The sequence below is a fragment of the Sipha flava genome, unplaced genomic scaffold (genome assembly GCF_003268045.1).
Source record: "Sipha flava isolate LNK unplaced genomic scaffold, YSA_version1 1_pilon_pilon, whole genome shotgun sequence".
Lineage (NCBI taxonomy): Eukaryota > Metazoa > Arthropoda > Insecta > Hemiptera > Aphididae > Sipha > Sipha flava.
The window spans coordinates 1,235,625-1,253,273 of record NW_020272783.1 but is presented as its reverse complement, the minus strand read 5'-3'; the positions used below and the strand labels follow the sequence as shown (position 1 = coordinate 1,253,273).

The 17,649-nt window shown below is 29.7% G+C and overlaps 1 protein-coding gene across 1 annotated transcript; it reads left to right on the top strand.

Moving 5' to 3' along the window:
• Positions 1–1,407: 1,407 nt before the first annotated feature.
• Positions 1,408–17,388, top strand: LOC112681968 (uncharacterized threonine-rich GPI-anchored glycoprotein PJ4664.02-like). Its single transcript, XM_025552363.1, has 6 exons — positions 1,408–1,667; positions 9,575–9,703; positions 9,767–10,348; positions 11,774–12,380; positions 15,542–16,043; positions 16,536–17,388. The coding sequence occupies exons 1-6, from the start codon at positions 1,662–1,664 to the stop codon at positions 17,005–17,007; spliced, it is 2,298 nt and encodes a 765-aa protein (XP_025408148.1). The 5' UTR covers positions 1,408–1,661; the 3' UTR covers positions 17,008–17,388.
• The last annotated feature ends 261 nt before the right edge of the window (positions 17,389–17,649 follow it).

Here is a 17,649-nt window from a genome sequence, read left to right as displayed (position 1 = left end):
TATTTAAATCTGGAATAATAATCCATTTCAAGTCAAGTCAAATCAAGTCATTATTAATTTGTAGATAAAAATATCATCCATCTTTCTATGACTCGACAGGTTTTTTTGCATTTAAGATGTTCGGCTTTAATATATGCTTTCGATAAACAGGACATTTAACTGTCTCACAAGGTAACAATTGAAGATTCATTATAGTTTTTATTATTTTTATTTTTTTGATAGACGAACGCATAATCTCAATGTCAACAAAATATATATAAAAAAAAAAAATTAAAAAATCATCTTACCTAATATTTAATTTTGTGTAAAAAATAAATTTATAATTCTTCGGAAATGTGAAGGTTTCGTTTTGATGACAAGCCTATTAACACGAGTAAAAATTTCCTAGATAAAAAAACATATTTACAGACACTAAACAAACACGTGGACGTCACGATTCGTTTTGAAAAAAACAAACAAGCACATCGCTCAAAACATTAGACGATTTTAATGCGCAGCTCTGACAAAATATTTTAAGACGGACAGTGGTATACTCGTATATGTATAGCATCACAACGAGAAACCTATTATATGTAAGCATAGTGAATATAATATTTTCGCAGGTATTATTTCTACCGGACGTACTCGTCACATATTTTGTTATTCACAACCGTGGTATTAGATAACACTATATACGAACACATTGTAAACACTTCCGACTTCAGATATCAAAATAAAATTTATATCGTGGCTGAAAAGTGTGATTCGAGAAAGCGTCTACAGGTGTACATACTGTGGTGTAGACAAAGTTTTTGAAAAAGATGAAAAACAATCTTGAATGGAAGGAATGTGAATGAATAACTTTAATTTTATATAATTCACAATAAAACAAATCTTTGTTTCTTCGGACGGTCATCTAAACGTAAGTTTTGATTTATAAAAACTGACCAGTTTGTGGTACATTGATGGTCGAGATACGACTTATAGACATTTGTATGTTCATTGTCATAATTCAGAAGCAAATATTTCATTAAAAATCAAAAATCAATATTTTTATCGACCATATTGATTCTATTGTTACAAAATCACGCTAAAAATGCCGATCCCACGTCCCCCTTGTACACCTACAACCCTGTGCGATCTCATTGAAAGTCATCGGCGTATTCGTCCGGTGTATTCGTTTTGTTCGTAAGTATAATTACGATGATTGTTATCGACTGTGCGTATGTGTGTGAGAGTGTACGTCCAGACATCTTTCGGTAAGTTAGAAATATTATTTTAAGTGTCCTTGTCGTCCGCAGAGACTCGCCATCGAGTGCATTGGAAGAATAATATATTATACACACACAGTGCAGCAGCAGCAGCAGCAGCAGCATCATAATACTCAAACGCCACAATCTCCCTACCGGTTCTCATTCGCACTCACTCTTTTACGTTACCAACCGGTAGACTTTGAATACACTTAAGAAGTGTATGTGTGTGCGTGTGGTTTTTTTCGTATAATGTAATTATATACGAGTATATATTGTTTCCTTACCTGTTCGCAGCCGTACCTATATAAATGAAAACCAGTATAAAATAATTTTTAATATCTGTCCAGGAACTATCAAGAGCGGTGCTGAACGGCGTTCGCTTTTTTCAATTTTTTTCCCCGTCAAAGTCTTCCTGCAGACTTTTTTGCAATGGCAGTAAGTATTTTCACTATATTTATCATCGTAGTTACGAACATTGTAGTAACATACCAACATAATGCGATGCCGATGCACGCACATAATATTAATAAAAATTATATTTCACGTACATATTACATCAATAGTATTAGTATAATGCAGTGGTATTCAATCTTTTTCGAATCGCGACCCCTAATTTTTTTTTTTATTGAGACCCCCACGAATAATAAATAATAGAATATGAAAATGTTTTGAATACGTTTACTTAAATAAATAAAAAAATGTAAAAAAGATAAATAAATATGGAAATGTATGTTAAACATTTTCTTATTTAGGAAACTTGTACTTGAAACTAGTTTCCATATTAGGTTTTATATTAGAAACTACTACTTTTAAATCTGGTTTTTAAACCAAATTTATTATTAAATATTATATTTGTGACTAAAACTATTGAAATGTACGTATACAGTAAATATAACCGGGTATTAAATGCCAATCTAAATAAAATTAGTGACTACAATAGATTATGGTTAATAATCCGTCGTCAGATAAGATCACGATATACGCTATTTTATTCGATATATTATTGTACATTCATAATAATTAGATTACATTTATAAATGTTGATATCAATAATCATTTTTTGTTATTTTTAGAGACTTCCAAACTATAGCAACCCCTAGTTGAAAACCACTGGTAAAATGGATTTACCTCTTAATAGTGGTGTTCTCTTAGGTCATTTGTTTTAAGTTTGACCAAATCAATAATTTTCGTCTAAAAATTTACAAATGTACAAATATTCTCTTATTCATTACTCTAATAATCTTTTTACTAATCATAGCGAGTTTATCGCTGGTAATTTTCATAGAACTCTCTTGTATATTATTACACCAAGAACATTTATATGAGTAAGATTAAGAACCCTTTTACAGAAATAGGAAGTTTACGACTGTATTAAGGAAGGTAATTATTTACATATTTTATAACTTATGGCTTATGAGTTAGTTGCAGTTCGATTTAAACGTTATCATTTGATTTTATCATATATTTAATAGTTTTTATCATGTTTGTTAGACAATATCTAATGATTATCTCGAAAAATCTAGGAATTCCACAGTAGGGATTAAACTATTATTTCATACACAAATTGTTTTGTAATAGATTATAACATTATGATATTTATTTAAAACATCAGTTTTTTAAACTATTTATATAGAAAAGTGAATTCGTATAAGATAGTGTGGAGGTGATAATAATATCTAGATTGTAAATTTCCAATGTAGATTTTGAAAAAATAATTTTCCTCCTTAATCATTAAAACATAATACAATAATATTACTTGAGTGGTTATGAAGAAGTGTGGCCTTCTAGCGATGTCAACTATCTTGCTCGTTTTTTAACCCAAAGTATTTAAGTTTTATCCTTTTCTTCCCGTCAAACAAGGCTAGGTATGAAAGTTTTCTTTTTTTTTTTTTATTAAAATCAAGGATATTTTAAAAACTATAATTATACCTTTAACTAAATAATTTTTTTATTTAAACCGTTTAAATATTAATTACTATTTGTCATATGCTAATACATTTTTTGTTTAAAAGTTATTTTACAAAAGCAAAACTAAAACTGTACAATATAAATTACTGACTCTGCTCAAAATCTAAAATGATTTATCTTAAAATTTAAATGTTTTGTTTTATTTCGTAGTAACAAACATTGTTTTTGTATATTATAATTATTTTAAATTAAAATAATTGATACCAAATACAAAAATAAGACTTGATTTACAGTATTGAAAGAAAATTGGAACACAAATATATTTTTTATTACATGTGTTGTACACATTTTTCACTTTTGTCGATGTAATATATTAGCAAACATAAAATACAGGATAAAAATCCATAGACTTCTATAAGTTTTGTTACAAAATAATTTCAAAGTTGGAAGTAACTCCTTCCGCAATACTGAGTATAAAAAAATTTTAAATATATTCTTATTCAACATTGACCATACAATTATTATCACGTGAATCTATTATTTGGTAATCCAATGTTTTTTCCATTATTTGTTTTGTATAGCTTATTAAAATATTGGATTTTCGCCATATTTTTCAACGTAAATTAACATTTATATTAAAATAATTTAAATCTGATATTAAGTTTTATTGTGTATTTATAATATGACCCACATAGACAAATTTATCAAAAATTTAATAACGCTTTTACGATTGTATGATCATCGTATAATAACGTTGGTAGATAATATTCGTAAACAGCTGAATAATATTTGTACCGTTGTGAAACGATCGTTGCCTCTTCAGCAAACTGTACACCGCAGTACTAATAACTTTTGGAGCTCAGCACTGAAGGTCAACAATAATATTACTCAATAGGTAAAATCTCAAATCTCTATCTACTGAATAAATCGGGAAAATAATTCAAAATAATTGTGTGTCAACTTTAAGAAATGCAATCAGTCAGTACATATAATATTAAATAAGCACTTATATTGCTTTATTTTTTGAAATATAATATAATGGAATATAATTAAAAGTTAATAATACAATTTTGTTATTTTTCGCTATTTTATATGGACAGCTAAATTGATGTTAAATTCGTGAGCTCAGCAATTGCTTGTTACAGAATTTTCGACAAACCACATGTATAATTAATTGGTTTACTTTTAAGTCTTTAAAATTATCGTTACTATTAATTGTGCAATTTAAAAAATAATATAGCTCGTGGCGTGATCAATATGGACTTAATCTGTACGTGTTTTTAACTAGTCGTTAAATTCTCATAAATATTAAGACTCGTTATAACAAAGAATTATTGCCATCTACTGTTACACTCCGACATATGGAGGTCGGATTTAGGAAGTCTGGATAAAATATGGCCGGGAAGTGATATGCTTAAAAAGAATATTTGAATAACACCAATCTTAAGACATTATAGCAATAGTTAATAGAATTTCTTTAGTTATATCGTTTAATGTGATCCCCTGTTGAATAATCAACCGTTTTCAAAATACACTTGTACCGAATAAATTACACAAAAAAAAGTAAACGCATATAATTACAGCGATAATTTTTTTACTATTTCGAAAAATAAATGTGTTACATCCCATTTTAATTATTTTCAAAATGTATGATTTCATAACTGTTCATTTAGCAATATAAAAAAATTTAAAATAAATATAATTATCTTTTTTAAAAGTTTCAAGTTGAAACGGGTTGATCAGTTGTACAATTGTCACGTCCGAATATAAATAAATATTGTGTTTTTTTTAAAGAAAAAACTTATGTAAAGTGTGTGAATGAGTGTACGTGTCACAAGTAAACAAAAAAATATTTAATGGGAATGGTGTGATTTGGCAAATATTATCCACTAAGATATGAGCATATGCACTCATCGGAAATGCAATAAACGTATTGATGAAAAGCTATGCCAAAAAAAAAAAAAAAAAACTACTTCGCACTAGTTGTATTCTTCCACTCTCAAGAGTTGCTAAATAATTAAAGTTGGCATCTCGATGACAGACAGTTTGAAAATAAATCGTTCGATGGTTTTGGCAAATCACTTTCGCGCGTTTTTTAAATGGCAGCCGACATGGATAAAATGCATGCCAAAGGTGTATTACGTAGACGTTCGACTCGACAAATGTTTCAGGTGCATCCTCGTCGTATGTCAGTTCTTTTATATTATATGCTTTCGTTTCGGACAACAAGGTGATTCCGATTTGCAGTCACGATCGTCTTATTAAAACGTTCATTCACAACTACGGTGTGTTATTATAATCATACTTGGTTACGTATTAACCGTAATTAATCGACAAATAAAATATTGGAAGTAGGCCACTGGGTTTATCCGTTTTTTCGTGTTGACTACAGGAACGCATCTCGTTAAAACAATTGCGAGGGGGTGAACGACAAAGAGACTAAGCCTTATCACCTTCAGGGGTGGAATTAGGAAAAAGAAAACAGGGATTCTCCCAGGGCATACAATTTTAAAATGTGTAATTTTTGCAGTATACAATCTATTATTGACTGCTAGTTTGATATTTTTATCATTATTGCCGATAGTATGTTTAAAATTCAATAGTTATGATTATATATAAACAATTGCTAATTATTAGAAACAAAGTTATAGGGAAGAGTATTTGATTCTTAATTATGATGGAGCGTAATTAAAACATTTTACCCGAGTATAAACATTCTTAGTTCCGCCTCTGATCACCTTATAATTGTATGCATTATTATATAGTCAATCAAGAAATGATTATGACATGTTTTATTTATTTATTGGTCCACGAAAGTAATGTCTAACTTTTTTTCCTTGGCGGGCTACTTTGATAAACAATTATCTTAAAGTGGGCCACCAAATATAAAATATGAATAATATCAATATTAATCTAATAATGTTATTTTGTTACACATAGTAACTATACAATATACATGTAGGTACATATTGAATTTGTTTTCAAATATTCTATTGACTACTGAAAAGATTACAAATTGAGATACACGCTGTAGGTCCACATTAATTTGATCAGTATGTTCTTTTAAGTGCACAGGTTATATCATAAAATTTCTATTTGAACAACAAATAAAATTAATGAATTAAAAAAAAAAAAAATCGCATTTTATAATAATTATACTTTTTTTTTTAAATATTTTGTTTCATTATAAAAAAATTGTAACGGGTTGCAGGTTAGGCACCACTAGTCCATGATATAATTATATACATCCGACAAAAGCTTAATAGTATTCATAATATATTTTAATATAGTAGTAGTGTGTTGTAACGCTTGTTGGCAAATTGTTATTCGGTTGGTTTATCAACGATAACACTTCATTTGTGTTAGATCTGACATAATTTAAACACGAGTAGTGTAATGCATAATAAGCACTATAACAATCGTATGACTTTTAATGGGTGACGGTGGAAGTATTAAGAACCGTTAAATCCGATTGATGTAGTTCGTCGAAGAATTGTTTTGGCACGACTGGTCGAATAGAGATTACCAAGTTTCCGAAATCGTTTTTGCTTTCATTTCAAAGCATTTTAGATTTACCGGCAATCAAGGCCAAGGTTTCCCGAGTGTTTAGTTTTAATAACATTTAAATTTATAATGGTCACCTACTACAACAAAGTATGCATGTATAATACCTACCTAGTCGACGTACCATATGGTCTGTATATACTCGTTTGATCGGCAAATATGTTATAATACTATTTATCCTTGTCCGAAATACATTTAACACAGTAACCTATGAATGTTTTCACATAAATGTCAAAATGATCTAAATTTACATACCGGTCGTGATCATCTTCAATTTTTTTCTCTTCGTTTTTATGTAATTTATATTATATTACGTAAATACATTATAAAAAAAAATCCACCAATTCACTTTTTGTTAGAACATTCTAATTTTCTGAAAAAAAAAAATTCCCGTAGGAGTAGTTATCAAGTAATGGTAAAAAATAAATAATCAAGGTTACACAATTGCATTGTTACAAAAGAAAATGTCTGAAATACTAACAAATACAAATAATCAGACAGCATAGCAGAAGTTCAAATTCATAAACTATTGTATAATACTAAGTTGTAAGAGTAATGACCAGATTTTCTTATTAGTTAAAATAAAACTGCTTAATTTGAGTGTTTAAAATAAAAAAATAAAATTATTATATCATGAAATAAAAATCCTATAAGTTATGAGAGTTCAGTAGTATTAATTAGTATAGTAAGCATTTTTTTTGCTTGAAAAATTAAATTTTCTACATTAAGAATATTTATAACTTAATGCTATTACGAAACATGTTCATAACCTGCACACTGTAATCACGTCATGTCCAATGTCTACTTATAGAGAGCATTTTTCTTACAAAATTACCTTGATAATTACGAAGGGTGAGCTAATAATTACATTTATAATAAATCTATAATAAAACCCAGTTAAATGCTTCTTGGTTGTTCTTATTCCAATATACATACAAGGTTCATTATTTATGTATGACAAATGATACACGATAAATATTCACAACTTTCGCTTCATTGTCGATTTATAAATCGATATTTTTTAACTAATTCATCTACAAGGTACTTTGAAAGTTGACGTAATGCATGCGAAACTCATACAAGAAACGATTACAATGTTGTGTTTGTTTTAAAATTTTATAAATAAAAAAATATGTTCCATATATGTACAAATATATTAATACTAAACATACAATTATAATGAGGTATTTATTTATATTGGTTATTCGTATATTCAACGATGATAATATTATTGAAATATTTGTTCTTAATAAACAAAACAAACCTATTATCATTTATACTAACACATATGAGTGTTCGAAAATATATTTTAAGAATACATTTTACAGTATATAAAATATATTAGAGAATACTTTTGTCTTAAACGTTATGAAATCTAGCATAATTTTAAAGAAAATAAATATTAAATTGATTGATTATATTAATTTTTGTATAATTCAAACTGCGAAATGATAAATCAGAGTATCAAATAATTATTCAGACCCGTTTTTTTCCAGAAAAACTACTCACGATTTCGTAAAATAATGTCAACAATGTTCTAAATATTGTTAGGTTATAATTATTGATAGGTTATATAAAAAATGTATTTTTTGAGTAAAAACGATAAATGTTTTAACCTTGAATATTATTTAATACCATCTCAAACTATTTTGAAACAAACAATTCTACTAAATTATTTTCATATATATTTATAATTGTATACTATACATATATAAATTTAAATTTATGTTACTGACTTATTTATGACCATATGTATACAAATAAAGTGATTTTATGAAGACATTTATATTATATTATATATATTTATTTAAAAATTAAACGGGTTTGGAACCAATTATATACATAGGATGATATATATATATACATAGTTATACTGTAAGACTAACATTCGTGAGAAATTTTAAACATACTATATATATACGTACCGTGTATAATATCTCTTTTTACCATAGACCGTTGGTTTTGTAACACCAGTAATATTACAATAAAATTAAATTTTGCAAAGTAATTCATTATCCAAGTCATTAATGGTTTAATATTAAGTATTATCAGAATAACGTTCTTAACAATGTTCATACCTGTTGCATTAACTCATTCATGTTAATTTTACTATATTCATTTATGGTATACATTGAAATATATCTAAATATATACCTAATTAAACATAATTATATTTAAGGAAGTTGAACATTTTCCAAAGTTATTATTTATATATAAATGATGACCAATAAAATTGATTATAAGAATAATAACATTGATGTAATGATTGATTTCAATGTATTTAATGTTTTAAGCTATAAGTTTTAAACCATTTTGTTGACAATTCTAAGAACTATTTTCCATTAATTTAACGTTATAATTATGCACAAGAATTGTTCATCGTTTCTAAGTTAGTTGAACATAAAATATTATATTTTATTTCTTTATTTTATAAAAAACCGAATAATAAAATCATTGAATTTGTTAAAATTAGATTATAAATTTTTATTCTTAAATTAAAGAAAATATTTTTAAATTTATTCTATTACCTTTGAAATGATAAAATTTATCATACCTACATAAAATATTAAATCAATGGAATGGAATCATAAAAATTGAAATTGTATTTTCCTTAAGTGTACAGATATATTGTATACTATTAGTAAATAATTAAATAAAATGAGTATCCTATGAGTTACAATATAACTAACATAAATTCTGACATATGAATCAGGTATACTTAGGTATAGTACGATACTCAGTACATTAAGAAAATCATTAATATGTTTAGTGTTTACTTATGAATAAATATTAATAACTATTAAAATTCTCGCAAAAAAAAAAAATTTCAAATGAGAATTAACAAATTTTTGCTTACATTTTTTTTTCAGTTTACCATTGTGTTTGGATTGGCCATCCTAAGTGTAGCGAACTACGGTAATACATTTGAATTCTCTGGATTAGATCCATCGCAACAAAGCAAATTTAAGTCAACACCGTTTTCACCACTTAACATCAAAGTAATGTAAATATTGATTATTTTTTACGTGACCTTACTCATGATGATCATAATTTTTCTACAGCCTCGGTTTGGAGAGCAAGTCAAGCCGGCGTTTGGTTTAGGAACAAAACCTTTCGGATCATTTGAGCCATTCAAACAATCTTATCAACAATACCAACCAGGTCCATTCAGGACGAACTATCAACCATTCGGGCCATTCCCAGGTTATCCAGGACCTGTGGTCTATCCCGGTCAAATACCGTCCGTTTATCCCCAATCACCTTATCGTATCGATGATCCTAATGCCAAGCCTTTCGGTTTCCAACCATTCTTACCATCTGCAGCAGTCCACAAAACGTTCGAATTAGACAAAGTGAGGTCAGCAGAAAAATTTAATAAATTTCCAAACTTCAATCATCCCGGCAAATACTTCCAAGAACACAAATTCGGCGCATACCACGGACCTGAGTTTTCTTTCGCCACTGTGCCCGCTGAACACAACATCAAACAATCAAAACCTAAAGACTCATTACTTGGCAAACCAGTTATACCATCATTTCCCGCATTAGGTCTCCAAGAACAACTTGCCTTTAGATTTGCACCCCAGCCAATATTCAATCACCCCACTCACCAACCAATTCAACCATTTTCTTCGCGATTCCAGGTAAGCACATTTACATGATCATGATATGAGGTATACAAATCTTATGTAAAATACAAACGACTAAAAAATTACAGTTTATCACTCCTTAAATTCTTGAAGTTCATTTTTATAAAAATAAAAATAATAGTTTATATATATACCAACATGGATACTTTGTGGTAATTAGTCGAATATTAGTTTGGATATTTGAATAGATGTGTGATTGCTTTCGTTTTACTAGAAACAATTTTCTTTTCCATTTACATTTCAAATCTGACTTTAAGTCTTTAAAACTGACCTTATATTTTGCTTGTATACAAGAATCGGATTCCTTTGCATTCAGTTCAGTTCAACCCGTTCTATCAATCTGTACTAACCATAATTTAGAAATTAGGATAATTAGTTTCGGTACGATTTTGTTCTACTCATAGTCAAATTACAGAATATTCCATTCAGACGTCCTCATAACTCGTACGTATATAATACACCATTTTATAGTGTTGGGCTTAACAACAATAATTATAATAATAGGTATACGATGTTAATGACTTGCTATATTATATTCGAGTACACGTGTAGTTCCCGTACGAATGGATGCATTATCATCCGAACCTTTTTCGTGGTGTGTATATTTATTGTGTGCGTTTGTATCCTGTTCGTATTGTGAATGTATGGTTCACTAATTAAGTTTCGTATCCAATCGACGCGTACGATATAATGTTTTATTGGCGGTAAGTCGATCGAAACGCGTAGTTATATCATATTATACGCAACGGACCAAGAAAAATATATTTTACAGTCGTTATTCGGTATATACGGTATTTACATTTACCATCTCAGCTGCACACCATCACGGATAACACTTGCTTTTATTTAAATCATCATAGGCCATATAAATTGTTGAAATTCACTGTTTTTATATAATTATGTTATTCGTACACACCTTTTGACCTTGTTCCGATCGTGTACATATACAGGAGTGCGTTACGCATTTCTTAAATTTTATATCCGTTAATTCAATAGTTGATGAAAACAAATCGACTTCGCTATTTTCAAGTAGCTTTAGTCCTTTTACATTTCTCAACATAAGTATATAGAGCTGCTATTGCTATCCCCGTTGTGACCATCCACTCCTTAATTATCAGTTCTTTAGTTACGATCGTAAATGTATTGATATTAAAATATATTCATAAAAGCCAATATATAAAAAAAAACATTAAATATCAGAGTATGAATGTTTAACTTAAACATTTCTTTATTTGAGTTTCTACGCAGAAACATATTATGTACTTTACCAAACTCTTGGTAAATTGTTTATAGAAATATTATGGTAAATTACATGTAAAATGTATAATACGTATAAAACCCGAGAATTTGATATGCTCGTAAAGTGGACTTGTTCTGTTACTGAGCTTTTTTATATTTTTACATTCGTACAATTTTCAGCCTTCGGTCAAAGACGTGCAGTCGGTGAACAGCATATTGCCCAACATCGTGCCCGGAAACAATTTCAGATTCGGCAGCACCGCCACTGCTGCGGTCACCACTGCAACAGCCCCGTCGTCATCCTCTGAAGAATCGGCAACAGCGCGAGCATCGGAGGTCACGACCGAACCATTGGCAACACCCGCAGCGGATCCGCAGCCCACCAGCCCGTCGCAGGAGGAGGTCACTGCCGGTGGCCCCTCGACCGTAGAACAAAGCCAAAAATTCAACCCGTCCACGGAGGGCACTGAACCCAGTGCCGACGAACAACCGGCCACTCAGGTGATCAATTCTGCAGAACCCATTTCTGCGGTAACTGAAGAACAAGTCCAAGAAGACAAGCCGGCCGCTCAAGAGGCTAACTCGCAACTCGCAGGATCCAGTCCCGTAGTAGTCGAACCCGTCCCGGAAATTTCCAGTCCCGTCAACGATGCCATCGAATCGTCCACTGTCAGCGACTCGGAAAACAGCACCGTCAACGGTTCCGACAACATCACCGACAGTAAGTCCGAAGAAGCAGTTACAGAGAATCTCACAGAAAACAAACCAACCGAATCCGGAGCTAATGGTAAGTCGTTTTAAAATCCAAATCCTCAATAATAAACAATGAAACTATTTAGAGGAATCTTAGATCGACAATAAAGTTTACACAATGTTTTACAACTTATAAATAAAAACCCAAACATATTATTATACGCTAAAAATCATTTATCGCGTTGATTTTGGATATAATATTTAAAACCAATGTATATGTATGGAAAATATGGAAAGTATATTAAGTAGTTACAATAAATGTTAAAGAACCAATTAATCTAATGACACTGTTCGTGTTCTCCAATTATTCTATTATTTTAAAAGTACTATGGTGAATAAAAAAATAGTCTCAATAAAAAGTTCAAATCGATTCAACATGTCAGAGCTAATGATTATAAATATTATTAAATAGTTTCACGGGTCATACTATTATTTATAATACATTTCATCAATTTTTGTTTTGTTTTTTTCGAAGTATTCAGTCTCAAAAACAAAATTTAAACAATTTGTTTATATTATTGATTCTGCGGTCATCATTCCATCAATCGTTTTATCAATAAATTACTAAAATTATTCATATCTTTAAATACTCTTTAAAAATTACTCTTCGTCTTAATTATATTATAAAAAAATTAAATTTTTTATAAGAAATGCAATATTAATTACAGTGGACTCTTGATAATCCGACAATATCAAACCAGGGGATTGTTGGATTAACGAAAACGCTGGATTAATGGAGTTTCACATAAAAACGCATCTTTAATTATTAAAAAACCTTAATTAATTTTACGAAAACTTATAAGCAATAGGTACGGTACATACGTACATTCATACTAATTTATGACGTACTGTAAATTAATCTTTTGATGGTATACTTCAAGGAAAAAATTAGATATATCAAATTTTTTTTTGTTTTTTGTTTCAAATGATGCTTTTAAGACAAAATGTTAAGATAAAATACTACTGGATTATCGTACGACCGAATTAGAGAGAGTCTACTGTATGTTTATAGACCTTAGTTCATTAGATTATATGTTTTTCGTGCGAATAAAATTTACCCATTTTTATTTATTCAACAAAATATCAAAAACATCACAAATTATAATTGTATTTTGAAGAGGAATGCTTCGTAAAAAAACTAATATTCGCAGTTTGTTAAACTGTATGGTACAAATTAAAATTATTTTGAAAACCTCAATTTAAGATAAATTATTTTATTATAACATTTGGTATGATTTCACTTTCCCGTGCCATTTTGGAACGATAACATAAAGTGAAGAAATATTTTTGCTTTCGTAAAATTTAATTTCGAGTTTGACTTAACCCAATTCCCGTAAAACTATAAGCTTATTTGCGTTGTGATGAAATCGTTAAAATAAATAAATAAACACGAGAATTGACCGATAACGTTCAATGACTCGCAGAAAATTAATCAATGACGTTTAAGCTGTCTTGTATAATTCATAACAAAATCACCTCGAGTGTGTTTCCCACTTCGGAGGCCAATGTACCGTTTGCGAGTATTGTTTGCTTACGATTGAAAAACTTTAATGTTATTGTTCGGTTGCAAAAATAAAAATACAACACCTGGTTCGGTATTTTTCTTTCAATTTTTGATCACACCACCACATAATGAATTTGATTCATTTTAATGCATCATAGTGTTCTAATATACTGCGAATTCATTGTAGATCAGATGAATAGATATGATTGTTTTCATTTTATGTATTTCCAAGCTGGGCAAGTTAATGATTTTTTTTCCATTCAGTAAAGTTAAGTTAATTTGCAACACTAACAAAAAGTTAAAAGTTAAATTTTTTTTATAAATTAACTCAGTTAAGTTAAAAGTTAATACACATTTTTTTAAAACTTTTTATTAAGTTAAAATAAATATTTATAATATTTTTATACAACGCTAAATTTATTTTTTACAAGCCCAAAACTAATTTATAGACTATGACTATAGTGTTTATTATACTTTATAAAAATACAGTATTTCCACATAGTGTATCGTATTTCATTGAAATTTTTATAATTTAATAATTATATATTTATAGTTTATACCCATTATATACAAACTAACTTAAATTTATATGAAATGAAAATATAATAAGTTGTAATATTTGGATAATATTTTAACATATAGGTACATTTATTCGTATAGATATACTTAAACTATAAGTATAAACCTTAATATCATAATCTTAATACTAAAAAATTACATTTATTTTGTTAAATCAAATAAAAATTTTACTATTACGCAAAAATTGTTCATAATTGAAATTACTGCATTCAAAATAATAATAAATATATAATAATAATTAAAACAATTATTCAACTTCATTGAACTTTAAGAGGAGGGTCATTTCAAAACATACTGTTACTGTTGATTTTACAACTGAATACTGATAAAATTTCAGGCCCATAATGCACAAAATCGTAGAATTGATGATTAGTTATTATTTTTGCTTATTTTTAGACTTTAGTGTTGGTATTTATTTTTTTCCGAAATTACAACGTCGCACGTCGATAACAATAATATACCATATTTAGCCATAAACTATATAGGTACTATATGTCTATATTATTATTGATATTTGATATAATTAATTTATAACATAAAACATTTTATTAGAAAATATTTACTGATATTTGTGAAACATAAAAAATTAAAAACAAAAAGAAATTAACTACACTTATTTCTTAAAATGAAAAATTAATTCGTTTTTCACATTAATTAAGAAATAAATTTAATAAGTTAATAGTTAATGAAATTCCAAAAGTAACTAGTTAAGTTAAAAAAAGTTAAAATTAAATTAATTTTTTAACTTAACTTTAACGTTTTAACTCATTAATACCCAGCCTTGTGTATTTCCAATTTTCACCATGCAAATTTAAATCAAACGAAAAAAACGATTACCAAAATAAATTAAGATGTCGCATAATATGAATAAACCGTTTCGAGTTGTAAAATAGTGTTTTACTTAATGGTTCGCTGTCTATGTACTCATAATGCAAAATCGGAAAAACAGTGTTTTTGTACTGCCATGACAGTATTGCAATATTACAATATTTTTATTGGCACTAACAGTCATCTATATCCAAAGTCCCTCGTGACAATTTTTTTTTTTCGAATTAAAAACAAATCTGAACTGAAATAATTCACTTTAAATAATCAACTTTTCTTCGTTCTAGTAAACCTTCCGGGTCTGCCAAACGAGTTTTATGGAACTTTGCCACCCTCGTCTGACCCGTCAACTCTGGGATTGTTCGCATCGTCCGGGATCCCGTATTTCGGGCAGTCTGTTGGATTCCAACAGCCCCAATACTTGCCGTACTACGACGCACCTAAGTTATCGGATGAAGAGCTGAAGTTGTTTGCCGCAAACTTCGGTAGCGACGCACTCACGTTCCAATCACCCACCCAAGTTGTCGGAGGCGAGAACGCGGCGGTGAAAAACACCGAGAGTGCTAGCGCCAAACCGGCAGTATCGACAGAAAGCAGTGTGCCGGTTAGCAGCACTCCTTTGGCCGAAAACGTCGAAAAAGTTGAAAGCGTGGAGAAAGTGGAGAACAGTGAGAAAAAGGAATCGACTGGTGGTGAGTCGGCATCCCGTGACGTCCCAGAAGCGCCAAAGAAGAGTAACACCGTAGAAATTCTGCAAGACGATCCTTTCAACGGACAGCTGCCTTTATTGTAAGTGTACAATATTTATAATTTTTTTTTTTTTTTTTTTTTTTTTATTATTGAACATAAAACCATCTCGAATATTTATGAAGTCAGATACAGATAAGATAAATCTTATATGTCTCTTTTTTTAATCATTTCGATTAAGAAATGTCAAATTTTTAAAAAGCGAACAAAGTAACTATTTAAATTTTTCAAAAACAACTTTTTAGATCTGAAATTTGGATACCTTGGCAAAAAACTATTTTTTTTTATAATCACTTTATTAAACGACCTTTCAAGAATGTACCACAATCGACTCATAGTTTAGGATGTTTTATAGCACATATTTTGATATAACTACAAATGTTATTACGTATTGTCTCGCATAATACTTAAGTAGTTCTTTTTGCTAACTATAATATAAGAATCCTTAATCCATCGAATGGTAACCAAACATTAAAATCATATTTATTAAATACAATTCGTCGTTCACGTCCATTTTTTGTTTATTCTATTCAGGTTCGACCCATCCAACACCGCTTCGCCACTGGACACTTTCAAGTTTTATAGTCACCCGTCGGTGTCTGCGTTATCTTCTCAAGCTTCTCTGGCCACGTACTCGCCGGAAGACGCGTTCTCCAACTTTGGTAGCCAATTCCGTCAGGGTTACCTGGTCGAAGGGTCACCGTCGCTGACCCCCATCACCAAGACGATTCTGCAATCGAGCCAAACGCCCATTTCCATCTCGTCAAAAGACCACCCGTTGCACAGCCAGGTATTCAAGTACTCCCAGTCGTTCGTGCCTTACCCAGCACTGGTGACCGGCAACAACGCGGCCGTTTTCCGCTCGGTCAATGTGCCGTCATCCAACGTGGCTGCTACACAACCCCTTGCCGACGCGACCATCGTCCCCGTCACCAACGCTGTCGTCTCGTCGACCACCGAAACTGCAGCGGTGAGCGACAGCGCCACTACAACCGTTGCGGCATGATAACAAATTTTTTCCTTCGTCATCGTTATTATATTATAACAAAACCCTTCTCTGACAATCCTTAAATCCTTCTTCTTCCATTAACCGATACTGTCATTCTTACAGATCTTTTCAACTATTCGCGTATAGTCTTCTCCTAAGACGAAAGACTCTTTTTTTATGTATTATATTGTATTATAATCTCTCGAAAAGAGTACCTGTTGTACGCTGTCTCCAATGCTATATATATATATATATATATATATATATATATATATATATATATATATATACGTGTGTGTTTGCATGTGCAGAAGACACACCGCAATAAATTATTGAAATGTATTATTATTATTATTATTTTTGACTTCAAATGAAAGTATTAAATAAAAATACTGCATACACATGTTTCTATTAATCTGTATTTATTTTTTTTCATATGCGTGCTCACACAAATAGTTTTGTCTTGAATGACATAATAATATTAGTCTCTAAATATATATCATGTATTGGACACACACACAACACGATGAGTTTATTGCGCATTGCCATATTATACATAAAGGCAGTGACGTTAACGGGTTAAGGGTAAATGGTATGATATAGTATGGCATGGTAAATGATTTTTTTTTTTAGGTACCTATTGATAAATTTCTATAATCT